The sequence below is a fragment of the Caretta caretta genome, chromosome 4, assembly GCF_965140235.1.
Source record: "Caretta caretta isolate rCarCar2 chromosome 4, rCarCar1.hap1, whole genome shotgun sequence".
Lineage (NCBI taxonomy): Eukaryota > Metazoa > Chordata > Testudines > Cheloniidae > Caretta > Caretta caretta.
Window position 1 is genome coordinate 43858296 of NC_134209.1, and position 21035 is coordinate 43879330.

Genomic DNA, 21035 nt, shown 5'->3' on the forward strand with positions numbered 1-21035 from the left:
TGTGAGTTGATTTTTTACACGTAAATAGGACTTCCATCACAGCTACTTTATCTTCCAGTTTGTTCTCATAGAATCTTAGTTCCCTGTCGAGCAATGCAATTTGATGCCCCAAATATATACCCTCCTTATGACAGGGATTAGCTACTTTATTCCAATATTCAGACAATCTCATGGAGCACAGCACATCAACAATCAGTAAACTGAAGCTCTCTGAATTGCTGAAAATAACTTTACCAATTTAAAAAGCTACCACCTAAGAAATAAGTGACACGATTAAATCCTTGCTTATATTCTTTTCACCAGATGTGAAAATTGGTGGAAACAGAAGGGGAGTGCCACTCCAGAGAGAAAATAAGAGACCATTCACTGGTTATTGAAGGCCTGGCTGCTTCTGGCTAGGCAATGAAACAGCAGCAACCATCATGCTGGAGACTAGCTTTGCTCAATCATCTCTCTTGAGACCTGAAAGACAACATCATCTGCTTATTGGGACATCAGCTTAACCCTATTCCAATGAAGAATAACTAACTGTTTGTTCTCCAGGATGGAAGAAACATTTATTAACCTTTTCCACTGTCAACTTTCCATCTGAGAGTGAAACTTCCAAATAGTCCCGTAGAAACTAATCAACAGTTTCATACTATTGATTCTTTCTGTATAAGAAAGGAAATAATATTATCTTGCACGTGTGCTGTCAACTGAAACTGTTTACTGGATTTCTGATATGTGTGATAGGCATCTTGATGAAGCAATATTTATTTAGCAAATCCATCGTTTTACAAATAAAAACTCACTAATCTACCCACGAAAATAACTGAACCTCTGTGTATGCCCCACTGACTCCACAGCACTCTTAAAATAATTTCTTGTCAAGTGAACAACCTTATCAAGAAACATTTCTTAGTTCCACAATATTCATGTTAACAAGTTTGGACTATGGCTAAATTAGTAAAAAAAATATTAAATTTTCAGCTTAAACCTAGTGTTTGGCAAGAAATCTTATAAGAATTAAGGAATTCACTTAAGGATTTCTAAAGTAGCCCTAAAGGAATTCATAAGCATAACATAACTCTTAATTAATCCTTAATGAATGCTTCGGGGCATTTTCGTTCATTCCCTGCATTATTACTGAAACTATTCTGGGCTCCCCAAATTATCTTAAGAAAATTTCAGAATAACTGTAATATTCTGGAGATTTGAATACTAATCCAAAAAAGGGGTATACCTATTTCTGCATGATAATTTTAAGATTCTTACAGGATCAAATGTATCAAGTTGTTATAGCAACTGGAATACTTAGCACTGAACTGTAGGTATTCAGGAGTTTAAAATTACCCTAGCCAAATAATGCAACAAAAGTAATAAAGTAAAAGATTTACCAGTGAATTACATCAACCCAAGAGGACTAGTGATCACTAAAACTGTAAAGCAGTCAGCAAACAAATGTAGCAAAATCTAAATTACAAGGAAAGATTAGTATTTGACAGATTAAAGGAGGCTTAAAGAAGCTAAAAGCTATAATATAGCTATAATGAACTGCTCAGCTCCATAAAATGAATGGCAATTACAGGGCCAGAGCCACAGATTCTTACTTAATTTTCAGTCTTTACTTTGGCAGAACTCCTATTGACTTAAGTAGAAGTGCACCTCTCGGAATTTGGTCTGCAGTTAGTAAACAATATATACATTTGCAATCTAACAGCAAGTTAGAGAAGACCCTGAATGGAACGTTGCAGATAAAGGAAGCTGAACTGCTCCTCTGAACAAACTTGTAGTTTACAGATCTCTAGCTTCATCTCCTGCCATTGCTCCTCTCCTCTTCATTTCACTAGAACTCATGGTTTCAGATTACTAAATTAATAGGCTCATTCACAAATCAACTGTTTGATTTGATGAGGCATAACAGTTTAAAGATTTGTCAGCATTTGTTCCAGTGAAATGCCACAAGGATAACCTTTTGGGGCCTGTTCAGCAGAAAGTACCCAAAGACTTCTCTTTCACAGGTCCATCTGCACCTGTCAAAGGTTTATTTTACAGAATAATACGGGCTACATATCCAGGTTGACCAAGATGTCAAGGTGCCTCCCACAGACACATACAACTGGGGTTGCTGATTTCCTATAAATAAGTCCCATTCACACAAGTGCAGTTCTCTTCCTGATTCATCAGCCAGGGTATTTTAATTCCTCAAACAATCAAAATATTTTATCCACTAAAAAACTAGAGAAAGGACCTGCTCCTGCCATTGGACCATATTCTGATAGACTTGCTCTTGTTGAGTAGTGCCTTGCAGGTACTCCCATAGACTTCAATAGGGGTATTTGACAAGTAAGGTATGATTCAAAGAGAGAATGTTACCCCTTGAAATCAATAGCAACCCTTCACTGGCTTTGATGAGAGCAGAACAGGACCAAAATTCTCCTTGAAACAGCAGGTCTCCAGAAGATGTACTGGATTCACAATGCAAAAGTGAAAACTAAAAACCAAAAAAACTTTGGCCAAAACCATTTTTAATTGTTGGGTCTCTCTCTCTCTCTCTCTCTCTCTCTCACACACACACACACTTTTCCAAGGAAATCAGGAACTTTCCAATAAAATTTTAGTTTAGCTGGAAACCCAGTTTTCCACTGTATCATGTTAAAATGGAAATTTTTCAGCCACTCCTATCCATAACATCTGCAGTAAATTGGCAACAATCCCCAACCCTTTGCGGCAAAGCCATGATTTAGCCCTTTATGGGGCTGATTCTCCTCTCAGTTACACCAGTTTAAATCTGGAATAACTATTAGAATCAATTGTTACAGACGGGTAAAACCAGTTTGCATGAGAAGCGAAATGGACCAATGACATAAAAGTACAACTGTATGATTTATTTCTAATTTAAAGACATATAGTAACAATTTCATCTGATCGCCAAAGAAACAATAACGTGCCTGTGCTGGGTAATAAAACTATACAGGATCACAAAGGCTAGGAAGTGATGAGAAATTAATAGCAGGAAATTCCATCACATGACATTAATGCTGGGTCTGTATAGCTGTAAGAATAGAAATATTTGGATGGGATGGTATTAACCAGAATTAATGAGAGATTGTATTTGTGATATTAGAAATATATCTTTACTTCATTATGTTATCCTGACTGATGTTAAAAGTATATATGCTATAATAATATAAGAAATCATCTCTATTTTCTGTTGCTAGCCTTGTCCAATTTGTTTCTCAGTTTGTCAATTCAGCCTACAAAGCACTACTTGTATTTCCTTATTAGGATTACAATCTAGTTGTCATTACTTAAGTTATTTAGGTTTTTTAGACTCTAAAGTAGTGGTAACTTAATTGTGTTTTCTTAAGGCGGTGTTAGGAATAAATTAATGGGGACATAACATTTTTGTCTGATAAATGATTGCTATAAAAAAGAGGGCTTTTATTTAAAACTATTTTATTATGTTTTATATCTATATATCTATATATCTATATATATCTTTATATATCTATTTGCTGTAGCAGTAAGTTTAGAGGAATTTAAATATTTATAGTTACCCAAAAAGTTTGAAATAGTTTGAAGGAATCAACAACCAAGCTTCCGGGGGCCCTCCTTCCATCCAGCTGCTGGAGAAGTTAATGTCAGATACTTGCCCAAAGAAAAACTTCCTCGGACTGCTCCAAAGTACAATTCCTAACTAAACTTTTTTTATAAATTTTCTCTGAACAAAAACATAATCTGTAATAGCCTCTAAGAGGCAAACAATTTTCTCAGCAATGACCAGTAATAATTAATTATTCTCCTTATTAGCAAAGCATTTCTAATCATAACAACACTAAAACTTACGTGTCAAAGGCACCCAGAACCATGGTCAGCTGTCCAAACATTCCTTCTATTAAACATTAACTCCCTGTTCCAACCTTCCATTCTAAGTAGCAAAACCGCAAGCATGTAGCTATAGGGCCTTGCCTCTCTGAGCCTGGCAGTGGCTAAACACACAAATGGCTAACTGAAGTACTATCACGTTTGGGGTACACACAGGAATGTCAAATTCGGGGGTTACAAAGTCATTCTTCTTAAATCCCTATACTTTCTTTTTCAGTGTCTCACCAGCTTCTTTTTCCTTCTGTTGCATCTCTTCTCTGCCATATGCCATGGCACCTCCCTATCCCCACTCCCCAAAGGTGTACAAAAAACTTCACTGTCCAAATGCTGCTTCTAATATAACTTTATTATTTTTAATCTGTCCAGGATTTTATTTGGGAAAATTAGGCTTCAATTCAATCAGGTACTTAAGCTTGTGAATAGCCCTATTGAAATCAATGAGGCTATTCACATGCTTAAAGTTAGAAACATAGTAGGTTTCTTGCTGATTTAGGACCTTAAACAACAGTTACTTTGAGAATATATGAGTGCATTACAAATTTAGGGAATATTTCAGCATGAGTTCTCCTACTCTTTAATTTATACTGTAGACTAGAGCTGAACAAGTAATTCATAATAAATGACAAATATTTGACAAATTTTGTCTCTTCAGTTTTCAAATAGATAACGAAATTGTTAATTTGTTCATCGTTCAAGTTTATTTGCCAATCTCTTCAGTGTATATTGCTTGGTTTTCAGACAACTTGCTAACAGTTTATTAAGAATACTTGTGACTTTTGCTGTGTTGCTTAATTAGATAAGTCACATGTTTGTTTTTCTCTTGGCTGATCGGATTGCTCAGCTGATTGGATTGCTCCACCACAAAACTCCTGATCGTACATTCAGTTCGTGAAATCTGCCAGTTTGAGATTCAGTTTTCACAAATCTTCACAGTAATAGAGTTTGATGGTTTGAATATTTACAAATACAGGTGAATTGACATTAGCTTTTTTCAGACTAATACTTTCTTTTTTTCCTCCCTGTTCAGCTTTAGAATATAAATATATATAGTTTTAATGTACAGATTTGTTGAGGATGTAACCCCACAGGGATGATTTTGTTCACAGTTAGAATAAGAAATAAGTGACTTCAAGTGTGAAGATCCATTTAACAATCTATTACACATTTCCAAAAAAGGCACAGTACTCACAATAAGCAATATATTACAACAACCTCCAGAGAGGAAAAATAACAGTGATTTTCTACTGAGATTGGTATGTATTGCAATCCAAGTATAAGATGGATAACTAGTGGGATACTTGCCTCTTAAGGCTAACCCATTAGTATTGCCGCATATGCGACTTGCCAGTGGCTTCCACAGAAAGTGAAGCTGCCACTTCTGAAGAGCTCGCACTCAAGAACTAAATCTGAAAGATGCACCCATGGGAATTACTTCATTGCCATCAGTTAATTAGGCCTTGTCTTCACTACAAAACTTCGTGTCATTAGAACACAACTGTGAAACGTTCAGTTAGCTAAGATGAACACAGGGTAGACAAGGACAAACCTTTTCTCCATTGCATCAGCTCGTCATGGTTAAAACTTGGTTTATCCATATCTTCATTGACTGCAAAGTTGTAGTCAGCACTGTGTTAGTTAACTTACTCTCATAGAATCATAGGACTGGAAGGGACCTCGAGAGGTCATCAGTCTAGTCCCCTGCACTCAAGGCAGGACTAAGTATTATCTAGACCTTCCCAGATAGGTTTGTCTAACCTGCTCTTAAAAATCTCCCAAGATGGAGATTCCACAATCTCCCTAGGCAATTTATTTCAGTGCTTAACCACCCTGACAGGAAGTTTTTCCTAATGTTCAACCAACACCACCTTTTCTGCAATTTAAGCCCCTTGCTTCTTGTCCTATCCTCAGAGGTTAAGGAGAACTATTTTTCTCCCTCTTCCTTATAACAACCTTTTATGAACTTGAAAACTGTCATCATGTCCCCCCTCAGTCTTCTCTTCTCCAGCCTAAACAAACCCAATTTTTAAAATCTTCCCTCATCGGTCATATTTTTCTAGATTTTTAGTCATGTTTGTTGCTCTTCTCTGGACTTTCTCCAATTTGTGCACATCTTTCTTGAAATTTGGCTCCCAAACCTGGACACAATATTCCAGTTGAGGCCTAATCAGCGTGGAATAGAGTGAAATGAATTGCTTTTCGTGTTTTCCTTACAACACTCCTGCTAATACATCCCAGAATAATGTTTGCTTTTTTTGCAACATTATTACACCGTTGACTCATATTTAGCTTGTGATTCACTATGACCCCCGGGTAACCTTTCTGCAGTGCTCCTTCCTAGGCAATCATTTCCCTTTTTGTATGTGTACAACTGACTGTTCTTTCCTAAGTTGAGAACTTTGCATTTGCCCTTATTGACTTTCATCCTATTTACTTCAGACATTTCTCCAATTTGTCCAGATCAGTTTGAATTTTAATCCTATTCCCCAAAGCACTTACAACCCCTCCCAGCTTGGTATTGTCTGCAAACTTTGTAAATGTACTATGTATGCCTTTATCTAAATCACTGATTAAGATATTGAACAGAACCAGATCTAGAACTGATCCCTGCAGGACACCACTTGATATGCCCTTCCAGCTTGACTGTGAACCACTGATAACTACTTTCTGGGAACAGTTTTCCAGCCTGTTATGCACCCATCTTATACTAGCTCCATATAGGTTTTATATGGGAAGGTCATGTGAGACAGTATCTAAAGCCTTACATAAGTCAAGATATAGCACATGTACCACTTCCCCTCTATCTACAAGTCTTGTTAGCCTGTCAAAGAAAGCTATTAGATTGGTTTGACATGATTTGTTCTTGACAAATCCATGCTGACTGTTACTTATCTTCTCGGTGTTTGTAATTGATTGCTTAATTATTTGCTCCAGGTACTGAAGTTACACTGACTGGTCTGTATTCCCCGTGTTGTCCTTATTTCCCTTTTTATAGGTGGCAAATATAGTACCATTTTCCAGTCCCCTGGAATCTCTCCTGTCTTCCATGACTTTTTGAAGATAATAGCTAGTGGCTCAGATATGTCCTCAATAGCTCCTTGAATATTCTAGGATGTATCTCATCAGGCCCTCGCGACTTGAAGACATCTATCTTGTCTAAGAAATTTTTAGATCATTCTTTCCCTATTTTAGCCTCTGATCCTACCTCATTTTCACTGGCATTCCTATGTTAGATGTCCAATCGCTACTAACCTCTTTGATGAAAACTGAAACAAAAAAGTAATTTACAACTTCTGCGATTTCCACATGTTCTGTTATTGTTTTCCTCCCCCTCATTGAGTAACAGGCCTACCCTGTCGTTGGTCTTCCACTTCCATCTATTTGTAGAATGTTTTCTTGTTACCCTTTATGTCTCTAGCCAGTTTAATCTCATTTTGAACCGTGGCCTGTCTAACTTGTACCTACATACTTGTGGTATTTGTTTATATTCATCCTTTGTAATTTGACCTACTTTGCACTTTTTGTAGGGCTCTCTTTTGAGTTTCTGATAATTGAAGATCTCCTGGTTAAGCCAAGGTGGTCTCGTCGTACTTCCTATCTTTCTTACATAGTGCTCTTGTGCCCTTAACAATGTTTCTTTGAAAAACTGCCCACTCTCTTGAACTGTTTTTCCCCTTAGACTGGCTTCCCATGGAATCTTACCAAGCAACTCCTTGAGTTTGCTAAAGTCTGCCTTCCTGAAATCCATTATCTTTATTGTGTGTTTTCCCTCCTACCATTCCTTAGAAGCATGAACTCTACCATTTCATGATCACTTTCATCTAAGATGCCTTTCCCTTTCAAATTCTTAACCAGTTCCTCCTAATTTGTCAAAATCAAATCTAGAACAGCCTCTTCCCTAGCAGCTTTCTCCACCTTCTGAAATAAAAAAAAAATTGTCTCCTATACAGCCCAAGAACTTGTTGGATAATCTGGGCCCTGCTGTGTTATTTTCCCAACAGATGTCTGGGTCGTTGAAGTCCCCCATGACCACCAAGTCCTGTGCTTTGGATGATTTTCTTAGTTAAAAAAAAAAGCCTCATCCACCTCTTCTTCGTGGTTAGGTGGTCTGCAGTAGACCCCCTATCATGACATCATTCTGGTTTTTTACCGCTTTTATCCTTAACTCAGAGACTTGCAACCAGTCTCCTATTTCCATCTCAACCTCAGGGCAAGTATATATATATTTACCCTTCTATACCAATATTCCCGTCAAGCGTATCATCCCACCAAGCCTCTGTGATGCCAACTATGTCATAGTTGTGTTTATTAAATAGCATGTAAGAACATGATAAAAAGGGGTAGTGAGGACAAGCCCTTGGTGGCATTAGAGGCGATGATGTCACTCATGCCCCTGCACCTAGCGTTTTAAGGAGGGAGGTCAAAGGAAAATGAGTCTGTGCTGCTGCTTGGTGTGAAGAGTAGGTGGTCAAATATACACCTAATCTATCTAAGCTTCAGTTGCACAATTCCAGATAATAGTGCAACATCTACAATAAATATTCTGTAAGACCTATGAAAAATGAATTGCAATAATCCAGCTGAGATGTAATGAAATCATGAATTAATGACTCAGGGTCCTTCTGTGAAAACACTGTTCACAGCTCAGCTGTGTCCTAGAAATGCTGGTGTGATGGGTTCGGTGCTGGTGTGATGGGTTCGGTCACAGAGGCCCCCTTGGGACTGTTACCTGATGTGCTGAAACTACCTCTGAGCCCATTTTTCCCTGTCAGCTTGGGACGCCAGAACCCTGCCTTGTTGAGCCAGACATGCTAGCCTGCTGCAACACAGATCCAGGGTCTGAACCATATCCCCAAAACTGCAGACTTTAACTGAAAACCACTCAGCAGGTACTCCTGTCTCCAACACCCAGCTCCAAATGGGATCCAAAGCCCAACTAAATCTGTTTTCCTCTGTATAAACCTTATACAGGGTAAACTCATAAATTGTCTGCCCTCTATAACACTGATAGAGAGACATGCACAGCTGTTTGCCCCCCCAGGTATTAATCGCTTACTCTGGGTTCAGTAATAAACAAAAGTGATTTTATTAAGTATAAAAAGTAGAATGTAAGTGGGTCCAAGTAATAGCAGACAGAACAAAGTAAGTTACCAAGCAAAATAAAACAAAACACACAAGTCTAAGCCTAATCCATTAAGAAACTGAATACAGGTACATCTCACCCTTAAGAGATGTTCCAATAAGCTTCTTTCACAGACTAGGCCACTTCCTAGTCTGGGCCCAATCCTTTCCCCCTGGTACAGGACTTGTTAGTTCCAGCAGGCGTCTTAGGTGAAAAGCAGGGGATTCCACATGACTGGGACCCCTTTGTTCTGTTCCTCCCCCTTTTATAGCTTTGGCACAAGGCAGGAATCCTTTGTTTCTCTCTGGGTCTGCCCCCCCTCCTTGGGAAAGCACCGGGTTAAAGATGGATTCCAGTATCATGTGCCATGTTCACATAACCTGTGAGACTTCATTACCCACTTGCTGGCACACACTATACAGGAAGGCTTACAAGTAAACAGAGCCATCTACAACCAATTGTCTTAGTTAATGGGGGCCATCAAGATTCCAAACCATTAATGGCCCACACTTTGCATAACTACAATAGGGCCTCAGAATTATATTTCATATTCCTAATTTCAGATACAAGAATGATACATTCATACAAATAGGGTGAACACACTCCATAGATTATACGCTTTGTAATGATACTTTACAAGAGACCTTTTGTATAAAACATATTCCAGTGACATCATATTTACACTTATAAAAATATTTCCATAAACATATGGAGTGCAATGTGGGCATGACATTTTTGTTGTACTATAGCTAAGAAACAAGTATCAAAGATGACCCCAACTTTACCTTTGTAACAGGATATAAAGTAACTTATCTAGAGGAACTGGCAACTCAAATTAGCTGTGTTCTCTCAGAATTTAACTTCAGGAAATGTTCAAACATCCAGTACTGAATATCATTTAGACACCTAATCAAATCAGAACTTTCTGCCGCAGGTCATTGGAGATGGAAAAATAAATCTCTACGCCAGCATCATAACCACAATGATAGTGGTTAATTGTTACTCATCCTGTACCTGAAATTATGCAGTCGAATGAGAGGAAACAAGAACAGCAAAGGTTCAAAAACTGAACCATATGGAACTTCATCGTAGAACTGAGATGGGTACAGTACATCCAGCTCATGTAATTAAAATATGGGAGCTGAACGAAATAAGACTAAAATAATTTTAGACAGCACCAAAGAATTACTCTTAAGTCTCTCATACTTGAAATGGATCAATAGGCCTGTGAGAGGAAACAAATGCCTACATTCTTAGCAAAACACATGAAAAAACCACATTTTTGTTGTTTCAAAATGGAAAAAATGTTTTGGGGTTGTAACTGTTGCTATTATAAAACTATTTTTACTCAAAAATGATATTATAGCAGAGAAATGTTTGAAAACTGGCAACATTTCCAAAGAAAAAAACAAGTCAAATTTCACCCTCCAAAAATGCTGCTGACATTGACAGGTTTCCTGGCCTAGTGGAAGGGGGGAAGCATTAGATGTGAAATATCTTGATTTTAGAAAGGCTTGACAGGATGTGACATTCTCATAAGCAAACCAGGGAAATGTGGTCTAAATGAAATTACTATAGGGCAGGTGCACAACTGGTTGACAGACCGTACTCAGAAGTGGTTATCAATGGTTTGCTGTTAAACTGGGAGGATGCATTTAATGGGGTGCCACAGGATCAGTCCTGCATCCGGTACCATTCACTATTTCATTAATGACTTGGATAAGGGAGTGAAAAGCATGCTCATAAAATGTACAGATGGCACCAAGCTGGGAGGGGTTGCTAGCACTTTGGAAGACAGGATTAGGATTCAAAATGACCACGACAAATTGGAGAATTGGTCTGAAATCAACAAGATGAAATTCAATCAAAGCAAGTGCAATGTACTATACTTAGAAAGAAAGAAAATCAAATCCACAACTAGAAAATGGGGAATAATTAGGCGGTAGAGGTGCCAAAAAGGATTAGGGGGTTATAGTGGATCACAAATTCAATGAGTCAGCAATGTGATTCAGTTGTGCATATCATTCTGGTGTGTGTTAAAAGGAATGTTGTATGTCACACATGGAAGGTAATTATTCCACTCTACTCAGCACCAGTGAGGCCCCAGTTGGAGTATTCTGTGTCCTATTCTGGGCACCGCGCTTTAGGAAAGATGTGAACCAACTGGAGAGTCCAAAAGAGAGCAACAAAAATGATAAGAGGTTTTTCTAAATCTATGAGGAAAGGTTAAAAATATTGGCATGTTTAGTTTTGCAAAAAGGGGAATCCAATAACAGTCTTCAAATATGTTAAGGACTCTTATAAAGAGGCGCTGAATTGTTCTCCCTGTCCACTGAAGGCAGGACAAAAAGTAATGAGCTTAATCTGTAGCAATAAAGATTTAGGTTATATATTAGGAAAAACTTTCTAACTATAGGGGTAGTTAAGTCCTAGAATAGGCTTCCAAGGGAAGTTGTGGAATCTCCATCCTTGAAGGCTTTTAAGAACAGGTTGGACAAACACTTGGCAGAGATTGCCTAGGTTTACTTAGTCCTCACCACAGGGGCTAGAATTGATGACCTCTCGAGGTCCCTTTCAGCCCAACATTTCTATTCTAAAATTCACCCTTGACCAAATTAATGAACTCTCATTAAGCTCTCAATAATTTGTGTTTTATTGTTGTTGTTTTTTAGAAGCACAGCTACTTTCCTATTGTAGATGCCACCATACTTCAATGATCTTAGTAAGAAAAGGCACAGTGATAAAGTCTGAAGACTGGCCAACTCATTGCCTGGCAGATAGAATTTCCTATTTTAGTCTAGAACACAGTTTCTCCAATCTCCGTGAAGTGTTAAGATTTCTGATGATGGAGACTGAGTGAGCGAGAAACCCACTTTTTTCTTTAAAAAATGACTTGCATAGGCCTTGAAATTGTCCAGAGAAGTACTCTATCAGATTTTGCTTAGACATCATAGCAAATTCATAGCAGATAAGAACATGGATTATTAAAGGCTCTGACTGGTATAATAAAAGTAATACAATTTCAACAGAAAGCAAGAAAAGCTAAGGAGAAATACTGCATATAAAAAAGAGTATTTCCCTATACTGATGGGAGTCTGTATGCATAAGAGAAGGATCTAACTCTCCCCAATGTTCCTGAAGTTTTGCAGCAGACTTTTCCCTCTCATGCCATGCGTTATTGCCTACAGCAGAACAATTACCTCCCATGTCTTACATGTAACGCTCCTGTTAATACACCTCAAAATGATATTAGCCTTTTTCACAATTGCATCATATTGTTTGTTGGCTCATATTTGTTTTGTGATCTGCATTCCTTTGGGGAACTAGCAAAAGCGTTAAACCCACTGGCAAAGATTACAGCAGTAGCAACACTGGATTAAGTGTAGCACACTTGGAAGAGAGCAGGGGTGACTGAAGGCCTGCAGGATGGAACTGGAAATTGTGTGTCAAGGAAGAGACACTGAAAACTAGTTTAATCAGAACTCTCCATCACAAGTTTTATTTATTATGCATTCTTTCTCTCCTGAGGCAAGTGGCTCTTTCTTTTTCTGTGAGACAGTATGTCAACATGGAAGCCTCATAATTAGAGTTGGCTAGAAAAGGATAAATGTTAATAATAATAAATGTTGCATTTTTGGAGAGCGGGGGAAGTTAGTCCTGGACTAGGATAAAAAAGTGAAAAATGAACATTTTAATGGGAACAGATTTTAAAAAAAATTCTTTTTTGGGAGAATCAAAATGGAATTGTTTTGCTTCCTAGCTGCCTGCCTGGACAACTCCTGTCCCGTGAAACAAACAGCATCCAGCACAAAGTGAAACCGACAAGAGCCTTCAAGACCAGCTGTGGGAGAGGTGGAGCAAGGGCCTTGCAGGTCAGGCCACTAGAGAAGCAAAGAGCCTGGGAGGGAGAAAGTCAGGGTGCCCAGCCTTGGCAGCCTTCCTGGAAGACTTTTGTCAATTTCACTGTCTGCCTGCAGATGGACAGTGACACTGGAATTGGAGAGCCATCAGTTTGCTCTTTCCCCCCCATGGAAACTGAATTTTTTCCAGCTAAAATTGATATTTTTGTAGAAAAATTTCAATTTTGCAAAACCAGCATTTTCTGTCAGAAAATCATTCCAATGGAAAAATCCCAACCTGTTCTGCTCAAAATCAACCTTATAATTATATTTTCTTTTCATAAGATGTTGACCTCCTTTCTCCCTCTCCCCCTTTCATCCTATACAGTATAATTGCATCGCGTAATTAAGATGCTCTAGAGCCTACAGCCAGTCCTAGAGAAAGGCATATATCTTAAACTTACTCTAATAGTACCACTATCCTAGAAATACAGTCTACTGAAGCAAAATTAATATAGTCTTGATATAGTCTTATGGGAATGCTAGAAGGGACATCTAGTCATATGTTTTAGGTACCCTTAATGTTACCTTTTTTTTAAAAAAAAAAGTCCTTCCTAAGGGTTACCATACATTTTAATATAACTCCACCAGTAACCCAGGCAACTTAAAAACTCAGGATCTCTCTCCCTACCCAACAATTGCCCACCTTTACAGTTTCCTCCCACTTTTCAGCATGCGGGAAAAATGATGAGTTTTGCAATGTATCCTGAAGGTCATTGGAACTGGGCTATTTAGATGGTGGAGTGCAAGAAAGAGGCAGCAAATTCCAAAGCAAAATTTTCCCTCCCAGAGAATGCCCTAACAACTGCTTCTTCTTGCTTACACTGATGCACTGCCAGCTCAAGTGCTTCAGCTGATCTCAACTGAGGCAGCATGGCCATGGAGAGAAGTAGGCAGCTAGGTCCTGCCCACCGACAGCTTTAGAAGTCAAACTGACACCTTAAAGCTTCACCCAGAAATCTGCAGGCAGCTGATGCAAATCACAGAGCATGGGGTTAATAGCTTGTCGCAAGATACTCCATTGACCAAGTGGACTAGCATATTTTGTACTAGTTTCAGTTTCTGGATGTTTTAGCCTCATGTTGAGACCATTTACTAAATGTAAAGTACATTTCTCGTGTTCATTCTCCTGAGTGGAGTATATTATTTACGTTCGGAAAACTCTCAATAAAAAAAAGCTTTAAAAACTGTATCAGGTCATCATTACTATATATTTACTTCAACACATGTCAGCGTGGGGCTAATCTACATTGAATGCAATTCTTTAAAAAAATCATCTTGGTGACCTTTTTCAAAAACAGTTATGAAATCGCACTATACTTTCTCAAATTGGGAATTAAGCTAACACAATGTTACAGAAGACAGCTAACCACTAACGGCTATATTTTATTGGAAACAGAATGGTAATTATGTGCGTTTTGCATCCAAATGGCTCCTAAATCACTTTACAAACATCTACCATCTAGGAACTAGTTCACCCATGACTGATATTCAGCCACTTCTGGGCTAAAGTACAGCAAATGCTAACAGGTGCCCGGCAACCCTATGGGTCCAGGTAGGATAGGAGGTAGGGAATGCAGTGCTAATTGAAGCTATCAGGAAACTAAACTTAGCCAGACTGTAAGAACTTAAAAGTAGAATTTAGTCAGGACACTCAGGCGTGTCTTCACTAGGCAAAAGATGATTATTTTAAGAACAGTATTTCCCAAACAGTGGGTCCTAACCCACCACTGAATCACAGAACAGTTCTAGATTGGTTGGCATGTCCAGGGCTGGGTTAACCAGTTGACCACTGGGCCCTGGCCTAGGCATACACATGCTTCTCCAAGTCTAACACAAGAAGAGGCTACAACTGTTGGTGGGGGGCGGGGGTAGAGCCTGTCTTGCACTCACCCTGGAGCAGTGGCATCTGTCCCATGGGGCTGGACTTGGCTCTCCACTCTGGGTGTTGTGACCTGGTGCATGCAGTCACAGTGCCATTCAGGTTTGGTCTGGCCACCCCTATGACCTTGTGCACCAGGTCCCAATACCACTTGCTCAAATTTGACCTGGCTGTCCCTCAATGATGAAGGGATGGCTTGGCCAAACCTGAGTGAAGAGTGGGCCAGACCTGGACTGGGGAGCTGGCCCAGCCACATGGGACAGGAGCTGCCACTGTCGGGTGAGTGTGGGGTGGTATTGCTCTCCATTCTCCCACCCCCTGGAGCCTCCCGTCCTCACCCAGCTGGGATTAGGGTTGCAGTGCCGGAGCAGAGGGTGCATATATGTAACTATGCAATGGTGAGTCACAAACAAAAGACAAAACGCAGTGGTGGGTCACCTTAGTAAAGGGTTTGGGAAACACTGTTTAAGACCATCTTAGCTAGCATGTTCAAAACAACAGGTTATAAAGCTCTAGAGCAGACAAGGCACAGGCAAGCACAGGCTAGCTAGTTGAGTCCATCTAAAGTACACCTTGCCCTCTCTAAACTAGGTGTTAGACTGTTAGTCAAAACTTGCCAACATTTAAAAAAAACAAACCCACACCATGGGGTTATTGTAGTGAAGACAAACCCTCAAACTAACAGTCTGTGACATAATTTGCAAACCAGCCACAGTGTTCTACTGACATCTCTGCTCACTTTGCAAACCTGAATCGTGGGTTTGTGAACTGCTATAATGAATAATCCATGGAGTTCGAAATATATGCAGCTATCAGTGGCCTTTGATATTGGTTTACAAATTGTTTTCATGCTACATAGTGAATTATAACACGTTCCATATAAACACTGAAATCTGTGATACTCGGAATTCCCTAGTTTCTCTGTACATTAGCTGACTGTGGTTGGTGAATTAAGTTGGTACTATGTGTACCATGGTATTTGATGGTACTCTTATCCTCCCTTGCATTCACAAATTCTGGAAGGGATATTAGGGGAAAGCTGTCATTAAGATCAGTCAGACTCACGGCTGGGTCATATAGGTGACAAATGGCCTGCCTTTGCTCTCAGTGAGAGTTTCGCTACTGACTTGAATGGGGCAAGATCAAGCTCTGAGGAGATAGGTCACAGTAGAGTAAGATTATTTCCCACCTCCTCTTATCCTCCCTTGCATTCACAAATTATTTATTTTACTTTCTTGGAATAACCCAAGGGCCAGATTCTGATCTCAGTACACCAGTGTAACTTCACTAATGTCAACAAATTTATTTCAGATTTACGCCAGGGTAACATATCAAAATCATGGCCTAAGGATTCTACTAACACAACCATATAAATGTAATACTAACTATAAACAGGAACAAGGACAGGAACAGGAACGTAATTGGCTTATTTCATTTTGTAATTTAGATCACTAGGAAAGTTTGGCTGCCACAATAATACAAAGTAATTTTCTGATTTAATTACTTCCCTCCTTACTCTGGAAGAGATTGGCTATTAGTTTCCTCCTCTTAAGATGCATGTGATGTGACAGGCAAAACAGAACTATTTTGGGGTGGGGGGAGGTTGGAGGACTCAAAGACATTAAATGATACAACTAAAGAAATACTTCTTCAGGTGCAGCTTTTTGTCATCTTGATGCTCTTGTTATGGCTGTATCTCTTTTAACCAGTAAACAAACTAATGCAAAAAATTCCTTGCTGTTTAAAAAAGGCCTACCTGAAGACTGCAAGGCTCAGGGACCAGAGCACTAGCGGTTTCCTCAGTTCAAATTTTGCTCGTTTGTTCATTAGGTGCCGACCACCAAATATAAAGGCAGCATATAGAGCTGAAAACAGAAAAGATTTCTTCCTGTAAAAAAAGCGAAGAAAAAAATCCCCATAAAATATTTATTATTCATCAGTTGTACACAGTGTTTTCTCATCTTTAGATGATTGACAAGAACTTGTCACTTTCCTTGCTAAAAATAAAACAATTCCCATTTGAACACACTTCTGCTACTAATTTGAATAGTCAAATGTACATGAGCATAAATCCAGATCCTGAAGTTCCTACTCGGGGCAAAATTCCAATTGACTCAATTGGAACTTTCCTGAGTAAATACTGCAAGCTTTGGCTTGTATTGCAGATATTTTCTCCCCCTACTCAGGAACGTTTTCCTTTAGTGAAGGAAAACATATGGCACATGGCCAATTTGGTCCTCTGCCCATGCATGTAGTTCTAAAAATCAATATTCATTTCATATCTGAACCAACTGATCAGGTTTAATGGTTCATTCAACATGTTCAATTGATATAGCGCTGCCTGCATGTTTCATGCTTAACATGCAGTTGTCTCTCATTGATTCCTCAAATAAGAATGTTGACTATCTTAACAAAACAAAATTTGAAGAGGCTCCTAAAAGATGGGAACATCTGGCTAGAGGGCAATAGTTCTATTAATCAGTGGTCATACTGTTTTGATTTTTATAGTTCATGAGAAGCAATTTGGGTGCAGTGCAGGGGTATTCTCTGTGGAGAAGTCTTATGAGTGTGCTGAAATGGTCATATACTACTTTGCTAATGAACTGAACTGCAAAGCAAGCATCACTTGAAAATGCCTGTAATGATACATCAGGATATATATTTCCATCAGCCAGCATTTGAACCTCATTCTTATAATTCACTAAGGCTCAACTGTAGCAGGTCCAAAAAGGATTAAATTTGGGACCCCTTTCTACGCACACAAGAGATTCTGATAGACACTTGTAACAAGTGTCTATCTGCCAAATTAATAATAAGGCACAACATTACTAATGTCCTAACTATATAGATATATATTTAGGAGCAGATTTTTGGACGAAGTGTGTAATTGCAAACAAAGGGAAAATGAGTAATCATAAATATCAATGGACTAGATAAACCCAGCTGCAGCAGATTGCTCTTTGCTGTAGTAGTACAAAGTCAGCCAGTTTCATCTAAGCCTTAATGACTGATAAACAAAACATAAATATCACATAGCGATGAAAGCCAAATAGCGATATGAGCCCAAAGACATCGCATTAAGACTTGGACAACATAGGACTTTCATGTGTCCTAAAAAAGTATGTTTCTCTTGACACAGTTAATGCAACATGTAACAAATCATTAACTGGAATGAAAAAGCAATTAATAGTATTGCATGCAGAGTTATGCTGATGTATTGACAGCTCTGCTGTACCTCAAGTCACCCTCCGCAGCTGAAAATATCCATGTCTGGCCTGGCACTGGAGTTACCTATGTTAACTTCAGTGTCCCTGGGGATAAGAACACTTGTGAATCAACTCAGGATCTCAAAGATTCCATGACAAGCATGGGACTGTCCTCCCTTGAAGAACACACTGAGACTGAGAATCACTGGGTTGGCCATTACAACAGCATGTTTATCATCAGCACTATGCTTTTTTTCCCAATCAGACCGGGATGGTACCGCTGTGTGCTTCCCTGAGATGAGGCATGGATGGCCTACTGAGATGAGGCACTGATGAAGATGAGTTGGTTGAATTTCACTCCAGGCTCGATGGAGGTGACACTGATGGGCATGGAAAGCTTCTAAATAAATTGGATGAGGTGGTGTGTGCTCCCTCTGTACAGGGTATACTCGCCCTTTGTCTATGAGATTCACACCTCAGAGGTTGTTTGGACCCTAACTTGCTCTGGACTAGAATCACACTGTTTTACATCTATGCTTGTCTAGGGAGTTGCTACCTTTTTTCTTAGCTATGGTCTTCCTCATATAGTTATCCATACCTTCATCATCTCTATGCCAGACTAGAGTGATGCACTCTACCTGGGGCCACCCAACAGGGAATCTTCAGCTGGTGCAAAACTCAGCAACCTGCTTAATTAGCAATGAAAGCTGCATTGAGCACATTATACCCGTTCTCTATATATCCTACTGGCTTTGTAATTGCTTCCGAGTGGGATTTTCAAACCCCCTTCCCGCTCTGGGGGAGGAATCAGACACCTCAGCTGGGCGTCCAAATCTCCTAGACAGTTTTGAAAATCTGAGTCTCTACGCATATAGTTTTAGGGTTAGTGCTAATCTATAAAACCATGCATGCTGAGCATCCTGGCTGCTTTAATCTGTCTCTCTCCCTGATGTATATATCCTCCTAAGAGCTGAGATCAGCCAAGGTGTTTTTGATAACAGTGTTTGAATTCTGCGTGGCCTGGAGGCAAGTCATTTCCTCTGGAGTGTTCATCACTCTGGAACTGATCCCTATTCTGCTTTACCAGTGTTCAAGTTTGTTGAACTTAAGAGCAAGGTGTTAGAGCCTCTTTGTTTGCTCAGACTTTTCCCTGAGATCAACTCAATAAAGCAAGTGTTTGATTTAAACGATGATTCTGGAAAGGTCTGGGAAGAATTGCTTTGACTTTGTGTATTTTATAATGCATTATGGAATAAAGATCTGAGGGATTGTCTTTTGATTCTTTCAGCTGTTGGCAGTATGTTGTTAAAGGTCTTATAAATGATGATATATTAATGTAAATGCAGCCAGTGGCTTAGACAATGGGCTATTAAAATAAATAAAAATATATTGGAAGTGCTGAAGAATGTGATATCTAACTATGTGCATAGAGGACCCTCTCTGTTTGTTCTTCTCTAGCTGCTAATTCTGTATCTAATGCTGAATCTCCACAGGGAAGGTGTGATGGGGTGTCTGCCCCACACTGGCAGTAGAGGGGTTAAAGCAGCCCTAGGGAGGCTGCAGATGCAGCCAATCAGGAAAGGGCTTCTAGAGACAGCTAATCGGGAGAAGGGTTAGAGAGACAGCCAATCGGGGCCAGGCTGGGCCATATAAGAAGGGCTGCTGAACAGAGAAGCTTCAGTCACTCCCTGGAGTTTGAGGAAGGAGGTTTGGATGCCCTGAAGGAGGGAGAAGAGACAGCACTATGGCTAGAGCAGCACTGGGTGGGTCAGAGGCACATGAGTGAGCTCCCGGGTGCCAGACGGGGGCCCTACAAGGGCAGAGAAGGTGTTACGGCTACGAGGAAATGGCCCAGGGAAACAGATGGCCGGGGTTTGAGGTGACACAGTGCGTGACTGCAGGGGCCCCCCTGCTTTGGTCCCAGTTGCCACTGATGCAGGTGGCTAGACCCTGGACTGCAGCCTGCCACTGAGGCAAGTGGCTGGACAGAGGACTGCTGGCCCCATACAGAAGGGGGGGAAGGGAGAGAACTGAGCGGGACACAGCCAGAGGGCTGTGTTCAGAAGAGGACGCTGCAGTCCTGAGAGCAATAAGCGATGACAAAAAGCGATGGCAGCGAGATGCCACTAGATGAAGGCGCACTGGTTAACCAGAGCTAATTCCCAGGACAGCCAGCAAGCAAGAGCCAGCAAGAGGTGCTGCAGTGGTGAATTGTATCTCGTCGCAGAAGAAAATTAAATGAATCCCTATGGAATATCTAATATGTCAAAGCGATCATGGGTCAATTTTTTATTTAGGTATCTAAAGATATATATAGCTGCCTAGGCACTTTTAAAAATCCCACTAGGTGTCTCTCTGCATATTTAGGTATGTAAATTAATACCTTTGGAAATCTGGGACTATGTTCCTTCCTTAATAAAGACGACATAATGCAGTTTCAATGCTTGTTCTTAATGTTAACAGTCAGGAAAGAAATATAAATATCCCCTTTCATAGGCAAGATAACATTTATTTACCCAAATGGCATTTCACTTAGGCTCTTATTAATGAAAACATTGCTTTGTGTTAAGTCCAACCAAGTAGGTCAGTACTGTAATTATATTACACTAATTGGAATTGCTACATTTTAGGTCACTTCACCAGCTTTTTAATGAGTTCCATATTTCTTATTTAAATGGTACAGTATCTGTATAAGACTTCCCCCTGGTGCTGACAAATACTAGGGAAGTTGACTGTATTGGACATGTGTACTGCACAGAACAGTTTTAAATTAAAAGGGGCACAATAGTACAGCTTTGAGGTCAGGAAAGGTACTGTATATAAAGCAGTCTGATATTGAAAGTATCCCTTCTCTCTTTTGGAGATAAAAAAAATAACCATTCACTTTTTTTATTTTTCCCTTATGGAATAACTGTATTCGGGAGACTGTACTGGAGGACTGGAGGAATACAGGTGATTGGTTATTGGGCTGCAGAGCCTTCCACACTAAGATTATTGGCCAATATCATTAATGACCAGAAGTTATTTTGTAATGTTTGTAGAATGGTCTGTTTGAAATG

General features: G+C 39.6%; 1 protein-coding gene across 6 annotated transcripts in view; it reads right to left on the minus strand.

Moving 5' to 3' along the window:
- The window catches only part of ELOVL6 (ELOVL fatty acid elongase 6), a 123764-nt gene that overhangs the window by 25028 nt on the left and 77701 nt on the right, over positions 1-21035 (minus strand). For 3 of the 6 annotated variants that reach the window (XM_048846701.2, XM_048846705.2, XM_048846704.2), the window contains one exon: positions 16527-16658. The exons of 1 other annotated variant lie outside the window; for it this stretch is intronic. In XM_048846701.2, coding sequence (XP_048702658.1) covers positions 16527-16658 — 132 coding nt within the window. Of the gene's footprint in view, positions 1-3542; positions 3620-16526; positions 16659-21035 lie in introns of those variants that run through there. 2 more of the 6 variants (XM_048846702.2, XM_048846706.2) reach the window with 2 other exon arrangements.